This window comes from Muscardinus avellanarius, assembly GCF_963383645.1.
Source record: "Muscardinus avellanarius genome assembly, chromosome: 15".
Classification (NCBI taxonomy): domain Eukaryota; kingdom Metazoa; phylum Chordata; class Mammalia; order Rodentia; family Gliridae; genus Muscardinus; species Muscardinus avellanarius.
Genome location: NC_137801.1, coordinates 23,387,471 through 23,413,215, shown reverse-complemented (window position 1 = coordinate 23,413,215; position 25,745 = coordinate 23,387,471). Strand labels below are relative to the sequence as shown.

At 53.4% G+C, this 25,745-nt stretch overlaps 1 protein-coding gene across 1 annotated transcript in view; it reads right to left on the bottom strand.

Annotated features, from left to right (window-relative positions):
- The window catches only part of TOGARAM2 (TOG array regulator of axonemal microtubules 2), a gene marked incomplete at both ends in the record, with an annotated part of 44,606 nt that extends 20,340 nt beyond the window's left edge, over positions 1-24,266 (bottom strand). The window contains 13 exons of the mRNA XM_080711346.1: positions 3,281-3,439; positions 5,013-5,248; positions 6,472-6,577; positions 6,803-6,956; positions 9,374-9,538; positions 9,779-9,923; positions 12,852-13,009; positions 15,221-15,267; positions 17,176-17,366; positions 18,662-18,852; positions 19,578-19,865; positions 21,699-21,812; positions 24,239-24,266. Of these exons, the coding sequence (XP_080567472.1) occupies positions 3,281-3,439; positions 5,013-5,248; positions 6,472-6,577; positions 6,803-6,956; positions 9,374-9,538; positions 9,779-9,923; positions 12,852-13,009; positions 15,221-15,267; positions 17,176-17,366; positions 18,662-18,852; positions 19,578-19,865; positions 21,699-21,812; positions 24,239-24,266 (1,982 nt within the window). The remainder of the gene's footprint in view (positions 1-3,280; positions 3,440-5,012; positions 5,249-6,471; positions 6,578-6,802; positions 6,957-9,373; positions 9,539-9,778; positions 9,924-12,851; positions 13,010-15,220; positions 15,268-17,175; positions 17,367-18,661; positions 18,853-19,577; positions 19,866-21,698; positions 21,813-24,238) is intronic.
- Positions 24,267-25,745: the final 1,479 nt, after the last annotated feature.

The window sequence follows — 25,745 nt, the reverse complement described above, 5'->3', positions numbered from 1 at the left end:
GTTCTCTGCAGAGCACCCAAAATGATTTCTGTAAATAAATCAAAAGGTCGACAAGCAAAGAAAGGCTCATAGCTAGCGTAGTTCCTACAATGCAAACTTCAAAAGTTTATGTGAGCAGCAACAACCACCAAGTTTGCAAATGTGTCAGTAATAAAGCTCAGGTTGTAATCACTGCCTGCCCAACAGCAACCGTGAGAGGCCACTGATTATAATGTACAAGCCAATGTCACAGGTATTCCAGTAGGGGAGATGTGTGTCTTAGAGCCAATGAAGGATGAGCGTCCCTGTCTCGCAACTTGACCTTGAACGATAGAAGGGATGTAGCAAGAGAAGCAGGCTTGGAAAGGAAGCCATGAGCTCTTGGAGGGACACTGCTCTGAAGGTAACAGTGGGACGTCTCGTGATGACAAGTCCCCTACAAGCATTAGAGATATGGGACTGATGGGCCAGGTGTGTTGGTGCACGCCTGCAATCCAGTCCTTGGGAGGCTGAGACAGGAGGATCATGGGTTTAATATCAGCCTCAGCAACCTAAGAAACCCTCAGAACCCTAGGGAGACCCTGTTTCAAAATAAAGAATAAAAATAGGGCTGGGAGTGTAGCCTGGAGGTAAAATGCCCCTAGGTCCTAACCCCAGTACTGCAAAAAATAAATAAGGGCTTGGGGATGTAGCTCAGAGGTAGAATGCCCCTGGGAGCACCCAAAATTATTTCTGTAAATAAATCAAAAGGTCGACAAGAAAAGAAAGGCTCATAGCTAGCGTAGTTCCTACAATGCAAACTTCAAAAGTTTATGTGAGCAGCAACAACCACCAAGTTTGCAAATGTGTCAGTAATAAAGCTATTCCATCCCTAGCTCCAAGGGGCTGGTGGGGGGGGGGGGCTACTGACGATCAAGGGTCTAGGCAAGGGAATTGCAGATTCATGGCCAGCCTCAGCAACATACTGAGGCCCTCGGAAACTTGATAAGCACTGCTTCAAAAGAAAAAATAATAAAATGTGGCTGAGGGTGTAGCTCGAAACCAGAATGCCCCAGGTTCAATCCTCAGTACCACTAATATATATATATATATATATATACATATATATATATACACACATATATATGTGTGTGTGTATATATATATGTATATGTATATATACACATATATATGTGTGTATATATATGTATATGTATATATACACATATATTTGTGTGTATATATATGTATATGTATATATACACATATATTTGTGTGTATATATATGTATATATATGTGTATATATGTGCATATATATGTGTATATATGTGTGTGTATGTATATATATATATATATATATATATATGAAAGAAAGAAAGAGGGGTGAGTGAGTGGCTGCAGGGAGAGATGGGAAAGTGTCAAGAGTTTGCTGGTGGCTAGAACCATGAGAAGTGAGAGACAGAAGAACCACCTCCATGAGAAAGTGGGCAGGGCACAGAAATGTTCCCAGAAGACAAGGAGAGCCAGGAGGTACAGTGACTCAAGGACCAGAAGGCACAGAGTTCTGAAGTGGGAAATGAAATGCAGTCGGCGTTATTCACTATGAGGATAATGGGAGAGAAGGAAGGGAGTATCAATCGGGAGTGATCTTAGGTCTTGATTCCCATGCACTACCAACAATCACAAGCAAGCCAGAGCCTTCCTCTCCACTAGCATCCCTCCTTCGCATGAACAGCACTATCATTCACTCAGCTGTTCAGTTAAAAAACCTAACAGGCATCTTAGATCTATTTGTCTTTGAAACCTTCACTACCCATATCCTGTTGGCTACACCATCCAGCACACCCAATGCCACCCACTCTCCTAGTTATCCTGGCTAGGGCCGCAGCATAGCCATCTGTCTGTGTGTCCCTGTATCCTGGCCCCCTCCCCACTATTGATCCTCCACCAAACAGCCAGAAAGAATTTTTTTTAAGCAAATGTCTAACAAGCCTATGGAAGAAAAAAAAAACTCAACCTCATTAGAAATCGGGGGGGGGCACTCAAATACAACAATAAGCTGTCAGTTTTACTCATTAGATTTATAAAATAAAAATTCAGATACTGCCACATCTTGGCCAGACCAAAAGGAGGTAGATACCTCTGCCAGCGGGAGGGAGGCCCATGGAGCCAGGGAGTGTACTCAGGCCCTGGACAGTGCTGCTCTTTCTGAGCTTATTCCTGAAAAGCCCTATCTAGCTCCACGGGGCCATGTGTGAGGAGGCTACACACAACAGCCTTTGCAACGGAGGGAAGAGCGGGTGCCGCTGCCCTCCAGGGACCCACTTGCAAGCGCTGTACCATCCGGAGCACAGCTCTGACGCACGCGGGCATGCCCTCTGGAGCTCAGCCAGGTGCAGCACCACACCCACGGCTAGTGAGGAGAGAGCAGGAGGACTAGACACTCGCACTCGCATCCAAACATATATGACCATGACCTTCGAACCAAGGGATGGGGGAATCAGGGTTGTACCCAGCCTCCAACTTTGGAAGATAATCAGACCCAAATTCTATCCTGCTTAAAACCCTCTATTAACTTCTCACATTCCCAATAAAAAGTCCTCATGTACCTCCCATCATGCAACCCCTGAAAAAAGCCCAATCCCTGACCTTGCCTCCCAACCCCTCCAGGATCTGGGCCCGCCCTCCACATCCCTGGCTCCCCATGGTCCACCCAGCCTGGCCAGCCAGGCCCCTGGACACCAAGGTGCTCCGAGCCAGGGACCTTGGACAACTTCCATCTGGGTGGATCACACACCGGATCCTCACAGAGCTGGCTCCATCCAGCTGCTCAGTTCCCAGGTCTCCCCAGCTCTGTCTGAACTCCCTCCCATCTGGCTCTCCTTACCCGCCTTTTACCTTAGTGTCCTCTGTCTAGAATGATCTAATATTTATTTGTTTATTATCTGTCTTCTTCAACTAGGAGATAAGACAACAGGAGCTGAATTCTTTTCCTAGTCACTGCCGTGTTAATAACAGTGAAGGGTGCTCACCAAATACCTCTTGAGAAAATGACTGAGTGGCCTTACAGAGAAAGGAGCTACATCAGGAAGAGAAGAAACACCGCAAGGATTCCAGGGAGATTAAAGGAGGCGGGCGCTGACACACCCTTGTTTGGCTTGGCTGTGCCTTTGGAGAGAGGTGGGACACGGTTGGAAGGAAAGGATACAGCTTCCATCCATGTGACTCTCCCTCTGCCTGACCCAGGGAAGCCGGGCTGCATGAACAGGACCCTTGGGCTGACAGGTTGCCTGGTCCGCCCCAGGCACAGCCTTGTCCTACCTGGTGTCTTGGTTGGAGTCCTGGGCCAGCCTCACCAAGTTGTGCACCAGCATGTCTGTGCTATCCCTGGTGCCCGAGAGAAGTCTCTCTGCACCTATTTGCTCCAGGACGGCCGAAAGGTGCTCAGCAGTGCATTTCCGGACTAAGGGGTTCCGGTGGCTGAAAGGAAATACAATCACAAGCCAAGGGGGTCAGTCACAGGGTAGGGATGCGGGGCCCCCAGACTGGCACTCATGGATCTCCAATTGCAGGCTGTGCACCCTCAAAGCCTGTCCCTGTGGGCTGGGACTCTTTGAGGAAAGAACAGTCAGTTCCTGATGATGGGGCCAAAGGTTAACGATAGTAACAATAGCCGTTAGGGTCCCGATACACCCTGAGTCAGCATTCTCAGGACCCGCCTAAGCATGCAGACTTCTGTCTACATGCACTTCCCCATCCGTTAGGGTTTGGATATAAAACAATCCTCAGAGAATCTCATAGGTTTGGAAGTGGGACACGGCTGCAGGAGGTGGGTCACTGGAGTGGGGCCTTGGTGGCTCTATCTGTCCCTGGCCACTTCCTGTCTCACACTCTGCTTCCCATTCACCATGATGTGAGAATAGCTTTTCCTCACCATGCCCTAAAGCCCTGACACAAAGCAGTTTCTGCCTTGAAGACAACCAACCATGGACAGAACTCTAAAAACAGTGAACCAAAACATCTTTCGTCTTCTAAGTTGTGCTTGTCAGGTATTTTGGCCAATGGTCAGCGGGGGGAGGGGTCTGAATTAACTTAGGAGAAGTTAATTGTACTTTGGGGGGATCTTTCCGTTTGCCTCAACCTATAAAATGTTGATAATAACAGTATCTTGTGAGTCTGAGGATGTTGCTCAGTGGTAATATATATACCTAGCATGTGCAAGGCCCTGGATTCAATCCTTAGTACTAACTTCTCCACGTTAAGTTAGCCACAGTTAATGCTCAGTAGATAGTAGGAAGGGGCAGGCTCTCATGAATCAGTTCAGTGACTCCTCATAATGACCTACAAGGAAGACACCATTATTGCCCCATGTACAGACGAGGAAGGGAGGCCCAGGCAGGTGAAGCAGCACTCCAGGATGTAAAGTCAGGCGAGACGGCTCAGGCACACCTCACCCTTTGCAGAGGTCAGCTGTCCGGTGGGAGTCTCAGCACCTTTGGGGTCTACTGCAACACCCTACACTGCTGGACTTACTAGGGTGGAGAGGCGTTTTGCCCCGTGGGAGAAAAGGACTTGGGAAATGGCTTTGGCTTTGCTGTGGGTTTGGTTTTGACTCATCCACTCCCCAGGAGAAGGTCAGTTATGTGCCTTCCTCTCCTTACTGGGCCAGACAGAAGCACCGCTCCCCTGGAAGGGGCAAGAGCCCCTGGGGCACAGCTGAAGCTGTTTTGCAGCCCTTAATCCAAGGTCATTTCCCTGACACCCTGTGCTCCCCAGCCTTGGAGCAGAAAAATAGCACCCCTCTTCATCCAGGGAGCCCATTATCCTCAACCTGGCCCGGGAAAGGTGGGGAAAAGCTCACTGGAAAGCTGGTCTGTGACACCTGAAGTGGCGCCTTCTACGCCTAAGCCTCCGACATCCCAGGGGGCCCTCTGCAGCCTCGATGGTCTGCCTCCCTCGCTCCCTCCCTGTCCATTCTCCCATCCTTCCCTCCTCCTTTCATATCCCAGGGCCTCTCCCCTGCCTCCTCCTCTGACAACAGGCAGCCACATACTAGACACCGGCCGAGGTTAGGGCCACCAGAGCGCGGGCAGGGGTCACGTTCTCCACCATGGCAGCCAGGGCCCGGTTGGCGGCCCGCTGGATGAACTCGCTTGTGTTTCCCATCTTCTGGAGCAGGCAGCGGGCAATCTCCTCCGCCTCCTGGTCCATGTTCTTCTTCAGGGCCCGGAAGAGGTCTGCCAGGGTTCTAATGGCCAGACGGGACACTTTGGAGCGGAGGTTGGAGACCTTGGAGAGAGAGAAAGGAGAGGGCCCTCCAGGACCGCAGGATCCAGCCAAGGGCTTGGGAACACACAGACAACGGCACTGCATCCCCCTTCTGCCACCCGCTCCTGCACCCCTAGCTACGCTGGAAATGAAAATTAACTGCCCCAAGGCAGCTTATGCGCATGCATAAGCCAGGCATGGTAGCACACGCTTGTAATCCCAGTAGTTGGGAGGCCAAGACAGGAGGATCTGGGTTCACAGCCAGCCTCAGCTACTTCATGAAGCCCTCCGCAATTTAATGAGACGCTGTTTCAAAAAGAAAGAATAAAAAATTAAGCCAGGCATGGTGGTGCACGCTTGTAATCCCAGTACTTAGGAGGCTGAGACAGGAGGATCGCGCAGTTTCGAAGCCAGCCTCAGCTACTTAGTGAGGCTCTCAGCAACTTAGTGAGACCCTGTTTCCAAATTAAAAAAAAAAAAAAATAGGTCTGGGAGTGTAGCCTGGAGGTAGAAGGCCCCTGGGTTCCATCCCTAGTACTACGGAAAAAAAAAAAAAAAAGAATGGGGGTGTAACCTGGAGGTAGAATTTGAGTTCCATCCCCAGCACCACAAGATAAATGAATAGATAAATACATACATAAATAAAGCACATATACAAAAAAATGTGCAGTTAGATCTTGACAATTCCTGTGAGGTATTGGTATAGGACTCTGATTTTTTAGAGAAAGAAACTGAGCCCAGGCCACGTGCAGGGAGGCCCAAACCCGCAGCACAGCGGGGCCGGCCTGTGGTCCACACAATGTTCTCTGTGTTCATGCTCTGTCTACTCTCAAGGGGGCGGCCAGGCCCAAGGGTGGAGCCTGGCCTGCACGAGATGCCAGTGCATCTTACCAGCCCTCTGGGCCCTGCCTAGGCCGAGCCCCAGGCCTTGGGAAATGGCACGACTGCCTGAAGTCAGGGATTTGTCCCAACGCACCCCTCTGTTTTGAGTACAGAAGCCAACACAGACTGTGACAAAAAGACACAAGGGACTCCAAATGTTTCTGGTCCCAGAGATTACAAACAAGGAAACCCCAGGTCTCAGTGCTCCTATCTGAGGAATGGGCAGCCACCTCCTACCTCGGTGCTGAGGAAGAAGCAGGCATGCCTGCATTCCAGGGAGCCCAGGCCCCTGCGTGGCAGCTGTGCACCGGGGGAGAGGGAGGGGCAGAGGAGACGCCATTCACGGCTGGCAGGGGCCTCACCTCCCCAGCCACTGCCAAGGACACGTCGTGCAGCCTCCCGGGGAGGACCTCTGCGTGGCAGGCCGCCAGGCGCCGGATGCTCACCAGGCCCTTCTCCTTCAGCTGCCTGAGAAGCAAGGCCCGGCCTGTCACAGGTGGGTGAGCAGGGAGGAGCCCTGATCTGTGCAAACCAGGGGCCCTGTGCCACACACACACACACACACACACACACACACACACACACACACACGCTCCTCCCAGGGTCCCAGAGCCTGTTATCAGGAGAGGAGAGTGGCTGGGGCAGGAGTTCTCTGCACACCTCCCCTCCCCACCTGGGAAAGTGTCTCCTTACCAGTCGTTGCTGTTGAGGCCCTGGAGGGCGTCCATCAAGCCCAGCTCTGGGTTCGAGAAGGGCCTCAACTCCCTGAAGGCTCGAAGATCCAGCTCCTCCTCCTCTTCCTCCCACTCAGGAGACCCCAAGGTGAGCACTGCAGGTAACGAGTTAGCTGCAGCACAAAACAGGAAGGAAGCGCAAGCTTAACCCTGGAGGACAGGCAAGCCTAGAGCCGGTGGCTGCCGCTTCTGCCCCTGTCGGCTGTTCTCTAGGCTCTCCCTCTTCCAGGGCAGATGCCACCATCAAAATCCTAGGAGAAGAAGGAATTTCAGAGGCCCTCGAATCCCACCGTTGGGTATTGGAGGCCTCGGCTCCTCCACCACACAGCCAGGAAGGAAGGTCCCCTCCAGTCCAGACCTTCGCTCTCTGGCTAGTTCTCAGGGTTTCACCTTCCCAGAGATGCTTTTCACTACAGTTACCTAAGCAGTCCTGGGCAAAGTGCAGTGGAGACGCAGCCCTTTCCATAAAACCAAGACACAAAGACTGTCATCCTGGGCTTTGTTCTCAGTTCTGCCATTGACAAGTGAAACATCTCTTATTCAGTTCCCGGGTAGACTTCCAGGAGGCAGAAGGTACCATCTAACCTTCCAGTCCTTCCCGGCAAAAATGGACATGGATCACACACTACCTGTGAAGCTCTCAAAAAGCCTTGGTCTATTCAGGATGCCGAGCAAGCCAGCTTCCTGTCAACTGCCTTCGTCTCATCCCAGGGGCACTTAGCATCCATCTAGATGTGTGTGTTTGTGTGTGTGTGTGTGTGTATGTGTGTGTGTGTGTGTGTGTGTGTGTGTGTTACTAGGGGTTGAACTCAGGGGCATTCTTCCTCTGAGCTACACCCCCAGTTCTATTTTAATTTAGACACAGGGTCTCACTAGGTTGATAAGCATCTCATACTTATCAACTTGCTGAGGTGGTCCTCGGACCTGTGATCCTCCTGTCTCAGCCTCTCAAGTACTAGGATTACGAGTGTGCACCACCATGCCCAGCCTCCCTCTAGATTTTAAAATAAACACACAAGACGAGTGTGGTAGCGCACACTTTTAATCCCAGCATTCGGGAGGCTGAGACCGGAGGCTCATGGTTCGCAGACAGCCTCAGCTATTTAGTGAAGCCTTCAGCAACTTAGTAAGACCCTGTTTCAAAATAAAGAATAAAAAATAAGCCCAGTGACACACACACACACACACACACACACACACACACACACAAATAACTAGCATTTTTAGTTACTTTTGACTTTTCTTTAAGTCAAGTCTCCTTCCAAGTCCTAAATAAATTCACTTTAAATGGACAAAGTAATATTGTTTCATCAGAGAATTTTATATTATTAATAAAAATGATTTTTAAAACCCTAGCTATAAAGTCATAGCCAGTTTCAGATGTCGTTGAGCCTGAAGGAGGATCTCTGCATTTAAAAAAGAGAGATTGCTAAAGACTAGCCCCAAATTAAGACTTTCTACTTGACACAATCCAAAAGACAGACGGGAGCCAGGCGTGGTGGCGCATGCTTGTAATCCAGGTACTTGGGAGGCTGAGACAGAAGGATCGCAGGTGTGTGGCCAGCTTTCACAACTTAGTGAGACCCTGATTCCAATTAAAATTTTAAAAAATAGGGCTGGAGGTATAGAGGTGCAGCTCAGAGGTGGAATGCCCTGGGGTCCAATCCCCAGTACCACAGCATAAACAAAAGAAAGAATTGAAAAGGAGGTGATTCGATATTATTTATAGCACCAAAGTTATACTTTAGTCTACCATCTTAGTCTACCACACTCCACACTAAAAGAAACTGAACCAAAATTATTGTTTTCCAATGTTTTGTTGTTGTTTTGTTCTGTGCTGGGGATTGACTCTAAGGGCATTATGCCTTTGAGCTACAATCCTTGCCCTTTGTCATTTTTATTGTGAAACAATATTTCACTAAATTGCTGACAGCCTTCCTAAATTTCTGAGGCTGGCCTTGAACCTGCAACCCTCCTTTCTCAGTCCACCAAGTACTGGGATTGCAGGTATATAATCTCAGCTTTGGTGTTTTTTAATAAAATCTTTTCAAATGAAAGCTGGTGTGAATGTACAGTTAATAAAAAAAAAAAGAGGCAAAAATAGAATAGGACCAGAGCCTCCCCTGGCCTGAGGTTTCCTACAGGACTTGTAGACACTCCCATCCCAGTCTGTAACCAGCCCTGTCCCTGACAGTGTGAAGCAACAGGCAGTAATACAAGTTCTTCCCACTATTCCTCTTCCTATATTTTCTTCTTCGTTCTTAAGTGTGCCCTTAGCCAGCATCTCTGGCCCTGATATACTGATGGCACCTCCAAGACATGTCACACTAGCTGAGCAACTTGTCCAGGTGTCCTATCCTGGCTCCCCAGTTCGGCCCACAGACTGTTATGAGTCCCAGACTCTTTCTCTCTTTGCAAGGTGACCGCCCCCTCCCTGGGTTGCCTCTAGTCTAACATGGGCACAGGCAGAGCTGCCAGAGTCCCCTTTGCCACACCGCAGAGCATCCCAAGGCAAAGGTCTGAGCCCCACCTGAAGCATGGCGGGCAAAGCTTGGCTCCTGCTTGCTGACGGGGATGCTGGGCAGAGAGGACCGGTTGGCTCGCTTCCTCAGCGTGATGCCCATGTTGTTTCTGCGTGGGCTGCTCAGCCTGGTGGGCACAGACAGGGTCCCACTGCCCCGCAGGGGAAGGAGGCCTGTGGAGGCAAAGAGAGTCCTAGGACTGAGCTGGTCTTGTCTGCCCTGGGCCCCAGGGTCCTCCTCTGGAGATGCGCCCATCAGCAGTCTACGCATGGACATGGCTTTCTGTCCAGTTTCAGAATGGGGACAGGGCAGAGCTGCCGACAGCACCTCTTTTGGAGGGCTGAGAACCCAAGAGGTGGCCAAGAAGTTTCTCCAGTCTGTGAGACACCCACCCTGCTCCTTCACTGAGGTACCTTCCTTCACTAAGCCTCTCCGCGAGACCAGGCCCTGGGATGATGGCTCCCGCTCCGGCTCCCTCGCCCTCCAGAACAGCTCCATCTCCCTCATCTGCTTCAGCCGCATCTTCTCCTGGGCAGACTTGGAGATGGTGACTTGGACCTGGTACGAGGTCAAGACAAGCTTTATTAGCGTGAGGACTCGCCGTACTTTCTCTACTTTCAGCCACTCGATCACCAAGGACCTGAATACCTTTTGTGTGCCAATCACTGTCCCTAAAGAGAACAAAAAGTCAGAGTCCTTGACCTCTAAGGGCTTCCAGAAATGAGGAAACAAAGAATAAACAGACTAATATCTCATGTCAGGCAAAATGTGTTAGAGGAAAAGTAAGGAGACAGAGGTGACAGTGGCTTTTGCTCTAGGAAAGAAGGCCCAGAGGGTTCCCCAGGAGGTGGAATTTAAGCAGAGACATGAATGAAGGGAGGGAGCAGGCCACTAAGGTTTCTAGAAGTTTCCAGAAGAGAAGTGTTCTAAGCCGAGGCACAAATTTTAAAGTCCCTGCAGCCAGAGTGTGCCTGCCCAGCGTGGGTGGGGACTGTGGGAAGGACACCGGCCAGACCACTCCAGGCCAGACCACGACGGGACCCACGGCAGGGAGGCGGCAGGATCCCCAGCGCACGGGGCCTTGTACTTCACGGCAAGAACCAGGGCTCTTCCTCAAAAGGACGCCGCAGGCCATTGAAGATTATGGGTGTTGGGAAATATAGACAATAGGAGCACAGCTTGACAGCAGGGAACAGATTTTATTCTAGAATAAAACCCGGAACTGACTGAGGAAAGAGTCCATGAATGCCAGGAGCTCCCTTCCTTACAGACTTGGGGCTTTTTATGAGGCGTTAGGAGGGAGGAGAACAGAGCAGTCATAAATTTCTCCAATTGGTGGGCTTGACTCCAGGCCAGAGCAGGAAAATGTATGGGGCTGGGGGCAGGGAGATAGTTAGAGGCGTTTCTCTTTATTTTCCCGCCATTTCCTTGGGGGGAAAATGTCTGTCTCCTCCAGCCAGGCCTCACGGTCAGACCTCACAGCGCCAAGACGGGTAGAGAGGGACAGAACCTGACTTGCATTTGGGAGCAGTGGCTTCTCAAGGGTTATCTTTTCTGACCTTTTTCCCCAAATATTTTGAGACTCATAGAAGTTGTAAATCTAGGACCAAGGATCTCCATGTGCCCTTCGCCCAGCCTCCCCCAGTGATGCTATCTTACACAACCACAGGGCATCCTGGTATCCGCTTCCCAGAGCTCCCGCAGCAGCAGGCGGGCGGGCAAGGTCAGGAGACAACTGGGCACTTGAGCAAGAGGTGGGGCTGGAGCGGAGCAGGGGCTGGGGGATGGGGGAAAGGCCAGGCGCTGGGTGTGTTTGGAAGGTAGAGTGGTTGCTGCCAATACGCAAGGTAGAGTCCAGGGCGTGCCCCTGATGTTTGGCCTGAGCTATTGGGAGGTGGGCTTTGGGTTTTACTGCCATTCACTGAGCAAGGACACTGGAGAAAGGAGATGCTGTGAGGCGAGGATTCAAGCTGAATGGTGAGCAGCAGCTGGGCATGTGAGTCTGGAGGTGGGGGGCAGGGAGGTGGGAAAGTCGTCGCCAGAAAGGTGGCACTCGATGTCCTGGACTGGAGACGTCCTCAGGGGTAGTGTGAACAGACCAGAGGCCAGAGGACCAGGCAACTCAGCGTGTAGGGCTCAGAGAGATGAGGAGTAGCCAGCAAAGAAGGGCAGAGAAGCTGCATTTGGTAGAAGCAGAGAACCAAGAAAGAGCATCCCCAAATGGGGAATTCACAGGGACGGACCACAAGCCTGATCAAGAGCTGCCGCTGGGTCAAAGTGGAAGAGGATTGAGACGTGGCTGCCTTTGGGGAGAGGCTTGCAATAGCTGTGTTTGGATTTTGTCATGCTTTCTTTTTTTTTTGGGGGGGGTGGTACTGGGGTTCCTGGAAGCCCTTCTACCTCAGGGCTACACTCCCAGACCTATTTTATATATTTTTTTAAATTTGGAAACAGGGTCTCTTAAGCCAGCGCGGCTGGCTTTGAACCTGCGTGATCCTCCTGTCTCTGCATCCCAAGCACGGTGATTACAAGCGTGCGCCACCACGCCCGGCGTCATGCTTTCTTAAGATGAAAACACAGAGAGCTCTACTGTGCTTGTGAGGAATGATCCAGTCGGGAGGAGACTGTTGTTGCAGCAGGAGAGCAACAAAGGCTGGAGGTGGCGTGTGGGCTGGGTTGAGCAGAACATCAGGACACGGTGGAGAGTGAGCAGACGCTTGGAACTGAGATGATGGGCCAACGACTTCATGCTAATTCCTGTGGCAGGACCACGAGCCGAGCCTCGGGTGGGTGGCTGAGCGGGTGGAGGAGGAAGTCCTCTCATCACAAAGGATTATGAGACTCTCGCTGGGGCGAGCGGTGCCTGTCCCCCAGGGCCCACACAGAATCCCCACCTGTCACGCAATCCACAGTGGAGCCACCAAGACACGTTCACTGAGCCAAGGTACTGTATCTCTGTTTTAGGAAGGGGCACCAGTCCCTGTCTCCAAGCTGTATCACGTTCATCAAACCAGGGAAGGAAAGCCACCTTCCAAGGTCACCTTAGAAGTGCCAGGGATTCGTCAGCCTGTCCAGTACAGACTTGGGCCCGCAGCCTCGGAGTCAGCGGCTGTCCCACCTGATAGTTCAAATTACTCAGCCTGGTTCACCTAAGCCCTCTGTCCTCTCCCCACATCCTGCTTCCTTCCGGACTGCCCACAGGAGCCCTTCCTCTCAGCAACCTCAACTCCTCCCGTGGCCGGGCCCCACCCCCAGCCCTGTCCTTGTTCCTCTGCCTCTCCCCAGCCCTTGCCCCAAACCACCTACAGGTCCTGGCCTGAAGGGCTCAGGGCAGCTGCCTGGGCTCCGTTTCCCACGAATTAGATCCACACTGGGTATTTCAGAGCCATGCTTGCATTCAGCCAGAGGTCCACTTTGACCCCAACTTCCTCCTCCTCCTCCTCCTTCTCCTCCCCCTCCTCCTCCTCCAGACCCTCCACCAGGTACCTTGGTGCTGGTCTCCTTCTGGTCCTCTTCTCTCAGCAAAGGGTGGGTTTCTTTGGCATGGCCGATGGAGAAGGCTGTCAGTGTGGGAGCGGATTGGGAAGTAGCAAGGGCAGGCTTCTCAGCCCCATCTCTTGTGGGCCGGGCCAGAGTTTTTGGTTCTGGGGAGAAAGGAGGAGCAGGAGTGGGGCTGAGGACGGCCAGCATCCAGCAGCCACCGCACTGCCCACCCTGGGGCCGCCTCCGCTGCGCTGCCCGAGCCCCCTCCTCGAGTCTTCTGCCCAATACGTCTCAGCTCAACAGAGCAGCACTGCCAGGGATGCCTGAGGACCATGCCATCCCTTTCTGTTCACTTGTCCATCCAGCAAGTACCGAACACCTCAGTCTAAGGTAGGGGTTGGGGAAGAGGCAGGGCGGGAAAGTGGATCAACAAGAGGGAAAATAAAACAGGCCTGTGGCCATTTCACACCACGGCTGAGCTGGAGGGGCCCGAGAACTAACACTAGTCCAATCCCCTTGTTTCATGGAAAAGCTTAGACCCAGCCACCTTCAGATGCGCTTGCCATGGATATGGCAAAGTTACTTCCAGACAACACCAAACCCGTAGTATGCCTTGTATTTGATATTGGCCCAGTCACGGACTGAAAGGCACAGTGCTTATTATTAAGGAGGCAGGGCAGCGAGTGTGCTGCGAGGGATGACCCTATCTCAGGGAGAATGTCCTTGAGGCAGGAAAGCAGTAAGTGTCAGAGTTGGAATATTGGGGGGACTGAGCGAGAAGAACGGGACACGTGGGGAGCACATGCTGAGCTCAGGCCCCTCCAGACCTCACCCTTGTTTTTCTCCTGCTCACGAGGTGTGGAGTTCACTGCCCTTGGGAGAACCTACACATAGGGATCCCCTGGGGTGGAGCCACCATCTAGGGCGGCGGAGGATGCCCAGATCTTGAGTCTGGGGCTTCTTCGAAGCACTCTGGCCACTTGGTCCTCTGCCCAGTCCCTCCTTTTGCAAAGGATTCATTCTCTCTGGGCAAGGAGAAGGAGCAAGGGCCAAGGATGAAGAGGGGATTCAGAGTCTACCCAGAGGTAAGAGGCAGGGCAGAGGGTGCCCACAGTCAGGGGCCGGCTGACCAAAGCAAGATCTGGGGCAGGCTGCGGCTGCACCCCATGCCACAAAGGCCCTACGATGCGCCAGGCACATTTTAGGTATTGAGCTACATGGCCCCAGCTGACAGCTGGAGGGTCAGAGCCCCCTACCCTACTTCCTCACCTACACCGACCTCTAAGGGCCACCCTGAAAGGCCTGTCAGAGCACCTGCCCATGGCCTGACCCCTGCAACAGGGTCTGTTTGCTTGAACCCTGTGCTGGCAATCTCAGGGGTAGCCCACAGAGGACATTTACAGTGCCATGTGTACACCCCAGGCTTCTCTGGGATCACCCCACTGCAGCCCAGCCAGGGAGCAGGGGAGAAGCAGCTGCCACTGAAGCTTCTATGCCAGGTCTGCCTCTCAGGCCCAGCTTCATGACCCTGTCCTGATCCCGGGGCCTCTAGGGCAACAGCCTGCCCTCAGCCAAGCGCCCCACCTGCTGAGCTGAGTAGCCAGGGCCTGCCCAGAAGCTGGCTGGCCTCACATCTGCTGGAGCAGCCACTGCTGCCGCCAATCCCATCACCTGTAGCCGAGGCTGGGTGCTCCCCTCCCCCAGCCCGAGGGAGGGCTGCGGCCTCAGGCCCCCTGCCCGACAGCCAGGCCTCATGCACCTCAGCTGCCTCTCCACAGAGTTAGGTCATCAGGCCCAAAAAGGATCCCCTCACCCTCCTTCCTCCTCTCTCTCCCTCCTCCTCCAGAAAGCCTCCTAACCCACCCAGCCGCTCTCCCTCCACCCTGAGGTTGGCCACTTCCCCTGACATTCAAGCCTGCTGGGACCAGTTGACTGAGGGGGCTGTGGGATGTGGTTTAATTTCTTAATATGCTCAGTGAAGACATCGTTACTTGCTTAAAATAGATCAAAAGGCCCTCTCTGGACCCCTATCCCGTGAGTATGAATCTGACCTGGCTGCCTTCTACCTTTGAGGCGAGGGAGGATGTTCAGCTTGCTATCAAACAGGCATGGATCCTTCTCTCTCATCCCAGCGGCAACGCCTGGCAGACCAGGTGCAAATAAACAGACGCTGCTTCACTTCCAGCGCCCCATCCCCGGCCTGCCGCCGCCCTCCAGTGTGGGACCGCAGGTGACTTCAGCCTCCCCTTCTGTGAAATGAGGGGCTCGGACACCTGAGCCCTCAGGCCTCCTCTGACCTAATTCTATTCCATGACCCAGCCCAGAGCACAAAGAGTCAAAATCCAGGGGGGCCGTTCACAGACAATACATACCCAGAGATTTGGGGGTCTTCTCTTGAGGCCCACTCTCTGGAACCAACCTTAAAGAATGGGGAGAAAAGATCAGTGAGAGATGCATGCCAGAGACGCTGGGCGAGGAGCCCAGGGAGGCTCCCAGGTGAGATGGCAAGACAGGGGACACGGGAAGAGCTGCTGTCCCTGTTGATGCTTCTCAGAGCTGGGGGCCAAAGCAAGAAGATGCAGCTCCTGCAGCTTGGAGCCAGCCAAGCAGCAGATCAGGCCAGGCTGGGGTCCTGGCTGTGCAGTCCATCTCTGTCCTGAGCAGCAGGCATCCACATGGAAACTGCTGGGTTTTTTGTTTTTTGTTGTTTTGTTTTGTTTTGTGGTACAGGGGATAGAACCCAGGGGCATTGTACCTCTGAGCTACACCCCCAGCCCTATATTTTAGTCTTTTTATTTTTGAAATAGGGTCTCACTGAATTGCGAAGGGAGTAGCTGAGGCTTTCCGAGAACCCTGATCCTCCTGTCTCAGCCTCCCAAGCGCTGGGATTACAAGCCTGTGCCACCACGCCCAGATTGTAACTGCTGGTTTTTTTGCTTGTTTGTTCATTTAGTTTTGGGGGTTTTTTTGTTTTTTTGGGGGTTTTTTTTTTTTTTTGGTGGTACTGGGGTTCCTGGAAGCCCTTCTACCTCTGGGCTATACTCCCAGACCTATTTTTTACATTTTTATTTGGAAACATTTTTATTTGGTCTCCTAAGCCAGCGCGCACAGCTGGCTTCAAACCTGCGTGATCCTCCTGTCTCTGCCTCCCAAGTGTGGGGATTACAAGCATGCGCCACCACGCCCAGCATAACTGCTGTTTTAAAGCCCCTTCCCCCACTGTGGCTTCCTGGGCCTGTGGGGCAGATCAGCAGCTACAGCAGAGGAGGATAAATTGTCCCCAGCTCAAAGAACTCTGGGCTCAAGTCCTACAAAGTGCCCCTATCCCAGGAGAGCTCAGTGACCCCTAAATATTCCTCTTCTCTTCCTGTCATGGGAATCTAAAGGGATTGGTCCCCTTTGCTGTGACAAGAAATCACCAGTGCTTTATACTCACAGTTCAATCCGGGCTACCCATGGGAAGGGAAGATGGGGACATTCCTGACCCTAGTTTTCATTAGAATTCTTTAAAGAGAAAGCACAACTTACTCATTCAACATATATTTACTGAAAACTTACTAGATACCAGAAAGTTACTGGACATCTAGTACATGCCGGCACTGTTCAGACATAGGCACCAAGAAGCAATACGGCACACCCTGAATTATACCCTCATGGACCTTAGATTACTAGGAAGGCCAGTGGTCAGTGTCCAACACGATCTCTCTTCACAGCAGTGAAACGCTTAGGCTTCGCCCCTCTGGGGCTGGTGGTGTAACAAGGACTCACTTGCAGAATGACCCAGGCCAGGGCAGGCAAGACAGAGCCTGCTTGGGTGTCTGCCTTGACCCAAGGGACCCTGATCCCAGGGGGCCATGTAGGTCCACAGGGAAGCAGAGCTTCATTTTGGGCACGACCAGCCAGCTGCTGCCTGGAACAGGCCCCGCCTCTTGGTGTGGGTCCTCTGGAGGGCTTGTGTGGCCAGAGATGGTGAGTGAGCACCCTGGCACCCAGCCTTTGCCCTGGAAACCCACCGCCACCCATTGCATAACAGGATGGGAGACAGAAGTGGGCTGCAAGGCCTTCTTAGTACCCCTGGCTCCCAAGAGCTCACAAGCTCCTAAACCTCCATGGAGGCGATGGTCTGAGGGGCTGACTGTGTCAATGAAGCAGAGAAGTCCTGCTAACAATGCTCTCTCGCCAGGTCCCGGGTGGGGAACCCTCACCTTCCCACTCGGTGCCCCTAGGCTCTGCCCTAACACACCGGCTCAGCCATGAGGACCCTGGGTAGACCTTGGGGGAATACAGGGAACGAGGCTGCGAGGTAGGCTTCACTGGAGGCTCTTACCGTGTGTGGGGAGCCCTCAGTCCTGTGAGGACATCTTGGCCTGGAGGCAAGGGACCGGAAAGGGAGCCAGGCCCACTGGAGGCAGTCCCCATAGGCATCCCGGCCTTAGGGATGGGCGGGATCACAATGCTTCCCAGGGACTTCAGCATCTTCTCATCCTTGCAGTGCAAGTACTGCGGGGAGATCTGCACCTGTGAACAGAGCCAGGTTCTGGTCCATGGAGCATCCTACACTCAGCTCCTAAGCGCCTCACTCAGTTAGCTCCCTTCTATCCCAAGCCACCTTGGGGTGGGGTGCTGGGAACTGTCTCTGCTTTCCCTCTTCAGCCATGCAACCTGCCCACCAGCCTCCGGAAAGCCCATTGCTTCTTTACCCCTCCAGGTGAGAAGGCCGGCAAGCTCTTCTGTTGTTTCTGATATTATGTAGAGTCCTCCCCCAACCCCTTCCTTCTCATTTCATAAAAATTCTAGAACATTAAAGCTAGAAGGACCTTCAAAAGCATTTGGCCCAGACCTTTATTAGTGTATATTTTTATTGGTACATCATAGTCTCATATCACAGTGTAGTTCGTGGTGGTAGAGACCTACATGCACACAACTACGGCATAGAGAAGGGGATGCCCTGCTCAAGGCCGCATAGCCACAGACGGGCAGAGCAGAAACCAGAGCCCAAGTCTGAATCCCAGCCCAGCACTTTCCCCTCTGCAGCACTACCTGGTTGGCTGGTTAATTGGCTGGCTGGTTGGCTGGCTGGCTGGCCGGCCAGTTGGCTGGCTGGCTGGCTGGTTGGTTGGCTGGTTTTGTGGTGCTTGTAATATAACCCTAGGGTGTTCTACCACTGATCTATTCCCCCATCTTTTTTATCTATTATTTTAAAATAGGGTTCTGCTAAGTTGCCACATGCATGATCTTCCTGTCTCAGCCTCCCAAGTACTAGGATTACAAAGTGCCTGGCATACTCCCTGATTTAAAGGGCTAAAAAAGGCCGGGCATGGTGGTGCACACTTGTAATCCCCACACTTGGGAGGCGGAGACAGGAGGATCATGCAGGTTCGAAGCCAGCCGCGCTGGCGTAAGAGACCTGTTTCAAAAATATAAAATAGGTCTGGGAGTGTAGCCCAGAGGTAGAAGGGCTTCTAGGAACCCCAGTACCACCAAAAAAAAAAAAAAAAAAAGTAAAGGACTAGAAGGCAGGAAGAAATCTGGAACATTTCAACCAAAGAAAACCTAGGCCCACCAACTCTAAGGCAGGAGGCTGTGTAGCCTCCATGCCTCCAGAGCAACCACCCAGCTATGAAGGTTTGCGATGCTGGGGAGGAGGTGAAATGAGGGCCCTGCACCTCTCCCAGTGCCAGCCCCATTCTTGAGGACACCCCTGAGACAGCTGTGGAGATAGATGCACAGCCATGAGAACAGGATTGGCCCAGGATGGAAAAACAGACAGAAGGACAGCTGCAGGCAAGGCTCAGAGCTGTGGGTCTGCTCACCTCCTGGGTACCTTGCCCACTCCCGGGCGGGTCCAGGCTCTTCTCCTTGGCTCTGTTGGCCTCTGGTGTGGTCGGGATGCTTGGGATGGGGGCCATGGGCCGGGGCGCCCTTAGCAGCCTCTGAGAGGTGGTTCGGGGCACAGTGCTCCTCAGAGGAATCCCTCTGGGGCCACCCCCAGGATCCAGGGAGGCTGTAAAGAGGCAGGGATGGGGAGGGAGTTCGTCTCATGAGAATGGGAAGGGGGCAGATTCCAGGGCTACACCAGGCCTGATGTCCGGGAGGAGGCTGGGATGACCAAGGGAGAAGGCAGCTTGCTTTCACCCACACCCAGGAGCCGACTGAGCAAGCAGATGGTAATAAGTGGCCTTATATTCCTATAGAATTTGGTGGAAATGTCAATCAAAGGGACCCATTTATAATGCAGAGGCAGTGTGTCTAGGAAGGGGAAACCTAATCGGTGCTAGAATAGGGGTGAGGACGGCGGGTTCTGGCCCTGGATAGAAGCTGTGTGACTCGGACAAGTTGCTCTGTTTCTGACCCCAGGAGCTCCTGGGGTCAGAGATATTCACAAAGACTCCGTGACTATCGCTTGCATAAAATGCTAAGCTAGTGCCCGGCACAGCCGATTCCTTCAGCTCTCTCCCCCTTCCTTTTCACCTAATGATGTGAGGGTGCTGTCCTGATACTTCTAACAGAGCCTAAAAGACAGACCACCAAACTTCCAGCCCTTTTGTTAATACCAAGGGTCATCCTCACCGCCCGCGGCTCCATCCCCACACACAACAGCATCCCCCCTTGGTGGGTACCAAAGCAACCCCAGTGGACCCCAGAGGGCCACCTAGACCTCTGCTGATCCGCACAGCTGGGGAGCCTGGGGTCCCTGGGTGGGTGGGTGGGTGGCAGAGCAGGGCTCACCTCGCAAAGACGCTGCCAGGCCCTCTGAGAGCCTCCTTTTCTTGAGCTTGTCCTTGATCTGGGTGGTGTCCCGGGCCACACTGTTGGCTTCCGAATCCGGGGAGGGGATAGGCACCAGGGGGTGGGGCCCCAAAGACAATGCTCCGAGGTTCCTGGGGTGGCCATTCCTGGCCTGCCAGCCCTTCAAAGGGGCTTCCGGCTTGAGGCTGCTAGGGTCCCCGTGCCCACTCAGGAGTTGCGGTGGCTTCTCAGTGCTCAGCAGGATGCTGGGCACGGGCTGGAGAGAGGCTGCAGGAGAGAGAGGCCCAGTGGCTTGGCATGCAGGCCCAGGGCAGCGCCAGGCCCCAGCAAGCTCGCTGGCGTTGCTTTCCCACATTAGCCAGCCACTGGCCTGGCGAAGCTGTCATTCGATGCTTCGGCCCCTCCTGGGGCAATTCATTCAGCAGTGTTTAAGACACACCAAACCTGAACAGGACATTGTTAGGTACTTAGGGAATAAAACGGGGAGTCAATGCGCAGTTCTATCACAGCACAGACAAGAGGCCATAAATACTCAGAAAAGGCCATCTGCCCAGGGACCACCGTCCACCAATCTCCAGGGTCCGTAGGCTCCTTCAGTACCACCGCGCTCTCGTGGACTGGCCACAGGCTGCCAAAGAGGTGATTCAGAGCAAGTTGTGCACATGTGCAGATACAAGCTTATCCAATTACTCATCCAACCTGCATTTCCTAAGTACCTACGAGGTGCCAAGGTCTGTCCAGGCAGGGGAGGCACAATGCTGGGGAGGTCATGAAGGGACTTGGGATCTGTCAGAGGAGTAACACGTGTCCATAGATGGCTTCAGCACAAGATAAACATGAGATGTGCCATAAAGACAGAAACAAAACTCTCAGTGTGCTCAGAGGGGAGGAGGACAGAGAAGACCTTGGTGAAGTGTTGGGGTTCAAGCCAGGCCTCAGAGGAGCCTGGGAACCCCCAGGGGCAGGGGAAACTTCCAGAGGTTCTGCCATACTGCAGCTCTTCTTGGGGTCTCTTAATGTAAGCCCCAAGATCCTGGTGGCCAGGCTCCAGACACTGGGCTGTGGCTGCCACACAACCCAAGGAGAGCCTGACTCTGGGCCAGGGACAGGCCTGAGTGGGTGCAGGTAACTGGGGCCACCATATTCTCATCCAGAGCAGTGGGAACTGACTAAGCTCTACAGAGAAGACAGCCCGAAGCCAGAGCAGAAAGTTCTGGAGCAAAGCATGGCAGAGAAGCTGAGTGCAGTCAGGAAAGGTACCACCGGGGAGCTGTCACACGGGCTATACCCACCTCCAGCTGCCCCGATGCCCGGAGCCCTCCCAGGCCCCAGAGTATGAGCCCCACAGTGTGCAGGCCCTGTCTCCCCAGGCTGCCAGGAGGCCCAGGCAATGCTGAGAGTCCCATTTCTCTAATCCTGGGGTCTCCCTCTCTATACCCCCATGCCCTGAGGCACAGAGCTGGAAGAACCTGCTGAAATCCTGCAGCCCCAGATATTCAGAACACCAAGGCAGGAGTCACTTAAACCCAGGAGCTCAAGGTCAGCCTGGACAACATGGCAAGATCCTATCTCAAAAACAAACAACACCAGCTCGGCATGGTGGCACACGCTTGTAATCCCATGACTTGGGAGGCTGAGACAGGAGGATCTCACTATTTCAAAGCCAGCCTCAGCTACTTAGTGAGGCTCTCAGCAACTTAGTAAGACTCCGCTTCCAATAAAAATATAAAAATAGGTCTGAGAGTGTAGCCCAGAGGTAGAAAGCCCCTGGGTTCCATCCCCTGTACCACCAAAAAAGAAAGAAAGAAAGAAAGAAAGAAAGAGAGAGAGAGAGAGAGAGAGAGAGAGAAAGAAAGAAAGAAAGAAAGAAAGAAAGAAAGAAAGAAAGAAAGAAACGAACCACACCACTGTAGTTTGAGAACACCCTGGGCATCCAAACACCCTTATTGTTCCCCGGTAAATGGGGCCCCAAGCTCTGCCCCATGGCCAGGGCACAACCCCAAGCCCCTGCCAAAGTCTTCAGAGAAGGCACACAGGCCCCTCAAAGGCCATTTGGTGGGGCTGAGTCACCAGGCAGGGTCCTCGATCTTCCCATCTCACCTTCGCCAGAAGCCGGCAGACTAGAGTCAACGCCTCCAGTTGGGGGCACTCGGCGCCCAACACTGGTTCTAGGTACACTCCCGAGATACACGGCCACTGGAGTCAGAACCTTGGCTGAGGACAGAATCACAGGAGAATGTGCCTTAGAGTCCCCCAAGGCCAGGACCAAGGTACAACCTCAGAACATCAGTACCAGACTCCGGTACTCTACCCAAAGGACCAAGGACATGTGGTCACCCAGCACCCACATCACAGCCTGGCCTGCAGATGGGAGACCGGCCAGGCAGGGTGGGAGACCGGCCAGGCAGGGTGCCTGCGCTCTCCACCAAACCCCACCCGCCCTGCTCACTCAGCACCCTCTCACTCAGCACCCTCTCCTGCCTCGCACTCCACCGGCTCCCTCCCTCTCTGCCGTCTCCCTCCCAGCTTTGCTCCAAATTTCCTGGCCATGCCTTTTCGGTGTTCTCCATCATCCAACAGTACCCATCCTTACTGCACACAGCCCCAGCCTCTGTCGAGGTGCACCTCACCGGGCTGCCCTCATGACCACCTCCTGCAGATAACCCCAACCAGAAGCTCAGCTAAGCCCCTGATTGCAGAGCATCCGATACCTGGCCACACACCCCTCCAGGAAGCCCCCGAGCCCCTCATCAACACATCCTACACTGATCTCCATCTCCCTGTCTAAGCTGCCTAATTCAGAGGACAGCATCCTTCACTCCCGCTGCAGACATTAGCTTCTGCCTGCTCTGTGTGAGGATTCTGCCCTCCGAGTCCTGACATCCAAGTCCTGACATACAGCGGTGGGTGAAACTGACTCGGCTCCCAAGAAGACTTGAAATGTGGTCGTGGAAGACAATGGTGAACAAGAAATGACAGTGTGGTGCCTGGAGCCCCACAGGGATGAGGACAGAAAAAGCTTCCGGGGTGGGGGGGGGCTTCTTTCAGGAGTCAAAAAAGGAGGGGCAGCTCAGCTAAGCCATAACTCCTTTAAAAGCCTTCCCCCATTCAGGTGGAGTGGTGCACACCTGTGATCCTAGTATTTGGGAGGCTGAGATAGGAGGATCACAGGCTCAAGAACAGCATCAGCAACTTAGTAAGATCCTGTTTCCAAATAAAAATGGGCTGGGAGCTGGGCCATTTTAAAGTGGTGTATGCTTATAATTCCAGTACTTGGGAGGCTGAGACAGGAGTGAGGCCCTTTGCAACTCAGTGAGACCCTGTTTCAAAGTGAAGAATAAAAATAGAGCTGGGAGTGTAGCTCAGAGGTAGAATGCCCCTGGGTTCAATCTCTAGTACCAAAAACAAAAGTGCCTTCCTCCTCCTAGGCACACCTTCATCAACAGTCCCCGACCCCAGACAGCTGAAACTACTATTCAGAGAGGCCCCCACACAGGTGGAAACACAGCTGGCCCAGGCCACAGGGCCCCAAGACCAGGATTAGGAGTCTGGGTCCCTGGTTCTGTCTCTCTGTGACCTTGAGAAAATAACAAACCCCTCTGAGTCCCAGTCCCCACGTCAGTGAAGCAATGCAGCTACACGGCACCACCAGAGGACATCTCCACTCCATTTCCAGATCTGTAGCTTTTTAGAAAGCCTTCGACCCCTCTCACTTCCCCACTAGAATCTAATGTCTGGTGCTAATTTAGTCCTAATTTTTTTTTTTTTTTTTTTTTTTTTGCAGTCCTGGGGTTGAACCTAGGGACATTCTACCTCTGAGCTACACCTCCACACACACACGCACCCTTATTTTATTTTTATTCTTTATTTTGAAACAGGGTCTCACTAAGTTGCAAAGAGCCTCGTTAAGTCGCTGAGGCTAGCCAGGAACCTGTAATCCTCCTGCCCCAGCCTTCCAAGTACTGGGATTACAAGCATGAGCCACCACACCTGGCTTAGTCCTAAATTCTGATATTGCTTTCCTATTAACATGTCAGGGTCCCAGGGCATCCTGCCTGAGCAGAAGCTCTGCTCCTGAGCCTCTCTGCTCCCCCCCCCCATTCTCCACCTTCTGTCACCTGACACCCCCTCCATCCCTTCAGTGTTAAGTATCTCTGCACCTCACAAGCACCCATTTCTGGGCCAGGACTGATCTCTTCCTTTCTAGAGGAAACCAAGGCCCACACAACAGTTTCCCGAAGGCCGAGTCACGCCTGGACTCCCAACCCCTGACCCCGAGTGGCCTCATAAAGTTCTCACTCCCCTGCCTGGTCAACTAAGGAAATAGGTCACCGCCCTCCTAGAGGCCCCCACCACAGAGACCCGGCCCACGGGGCAGCATCAGGCCCTGGAGGTGCCAGCCGGCAAGTCAAAGCTCAGAATGGGTCCACAGGACACTCTGAGCCCCTGCAGGCCAAGGGGTCACCCAGCCAGCCAGGGAAGTGGGCAGGACCAGCGTCGGCATGCGGGAGCCTGGCTGGGTTGGAAAGGCACAGGCATGGAGGCCCAGCTACATGCCCAGGCAGAGCGCAACCCCCGGAAGTATCCAAGGAAGGTCCCACCCTATAAGCACCGGTAGCAGCCCCCATGGCACCCCTTACCTGGGGGAACATCGTCACGGGTGCCCATACCCTGGATGGAGAAGGTGCCCGTGAGGCCGTCCAGAGGCAGCAGCGATCCCACGGCCTCGAGTGCAGGCCTCGGGGATCCAGAAGGCTCTGACCTGTGACATGCACGGACCTGCAGTGGAAGAGGCAGGGAGACATCAGAAAAGCTAATCAATAAGCACTTTTTTTTTTTTGGTAGTACTAGGGATGGAACCCAGGGGCATTCTACCTCCAAGTTACACCCCCAACCCTATTTTTTTATTCCTTATTTTGAAACAGGGTCACCGAGTTGCAGAGAGCCTCACTAAGTAGCTGAGGCTGGCTGTGAACCGCGATCCTCCTGTCTCAGCCTCCCAAGTACTGGCATTACAAGTGTGTGCCACCACGCCCAGCCGATAAGCACTTGTAAATCACTTCACAGAAAGCCCCGGGGAGCTGTAGTGAAATCTGCCACAGGCTCCAAGGACCACCTCCCTGCCCAGACGTCTCTTCTGACATTGGAACACTTAAACCCTTCAAAGTTCCAAAGTCCCAAGGCCACTGGGCCCTGAAGGAAGAGCTGTCGACACAACCCAATCAACCTATCATCCCTTGGACATGGACACCTTTAGGATCTCGGGGAAGGTGGGACTCCGACACTCTCTCACCCGTTTCTGTTTTCTCCAAAGCCCTCACTTGGCCAGCTGCCCTGAGAGCTACTGAAGAACATGAACCTCGTGATCCCCACTCAGTGTGGCTCTTAGGCTCCTCTGAGGTCTCACCCAGGTCCGTCTGCATGAAGTGCTCACCTCATGGACGAGCCACGCCTCCAACTCTCCACACCATCTGGCTTCCCCTGGCTGGGCCCGAGCACTCCAAGGCTCCTCCTAACCCGGCTCAGGGTCAGTCCTCAGCTCTTGCCCTGGACCTAACTTCATCTTCCCTGCAACACGGGTCTCCCGCGGGCTCTGACACTTCACAGCCAGCGCCGACCAGTGGTAGCACCAGCGTGAGCCCGCAAGTCCCAATTCCTACCCAGAGAGCGGTTCCCTCGAGCTACCATCTGGGGACAGGGCAGGCTTTGTGCCAACTCCCGATGTACAACAAATCCCAACTCAGGAACTGAGAAACCTGCCTTCTGCCTGGAAGCCAGCCTGCCTCATCCCCACCCAGGCCCCAGAAGGCAGAGCAGCACCTAGCAACCCTCTGGCCAAACAGGTGGAACGCAACTCTGCACCTCTGCCCCAGCCCTGTCTCCCTGCTGAGCCCCTCGAGCCGTTGGGTTCCAGGACAGAGGAAATGTTTTCCTCTGGCAGCCCCTTGTCCAGAAGAGAAGATGTGGATGGGAGAAGAGAGATGTGACCACACAGGAAGCAGCCATGAATGGCTGTGAGGTGCAGCACTCGTCCCAGAAAAGGCGGAGACAATTCTATTCCACAGGTATCAACACCCCAACCTTCAACCCCAAGAGCTGGGGAAGACACTCCAGAGGTAGGCAAGGCCGCTGGCTTACCTACAAGGC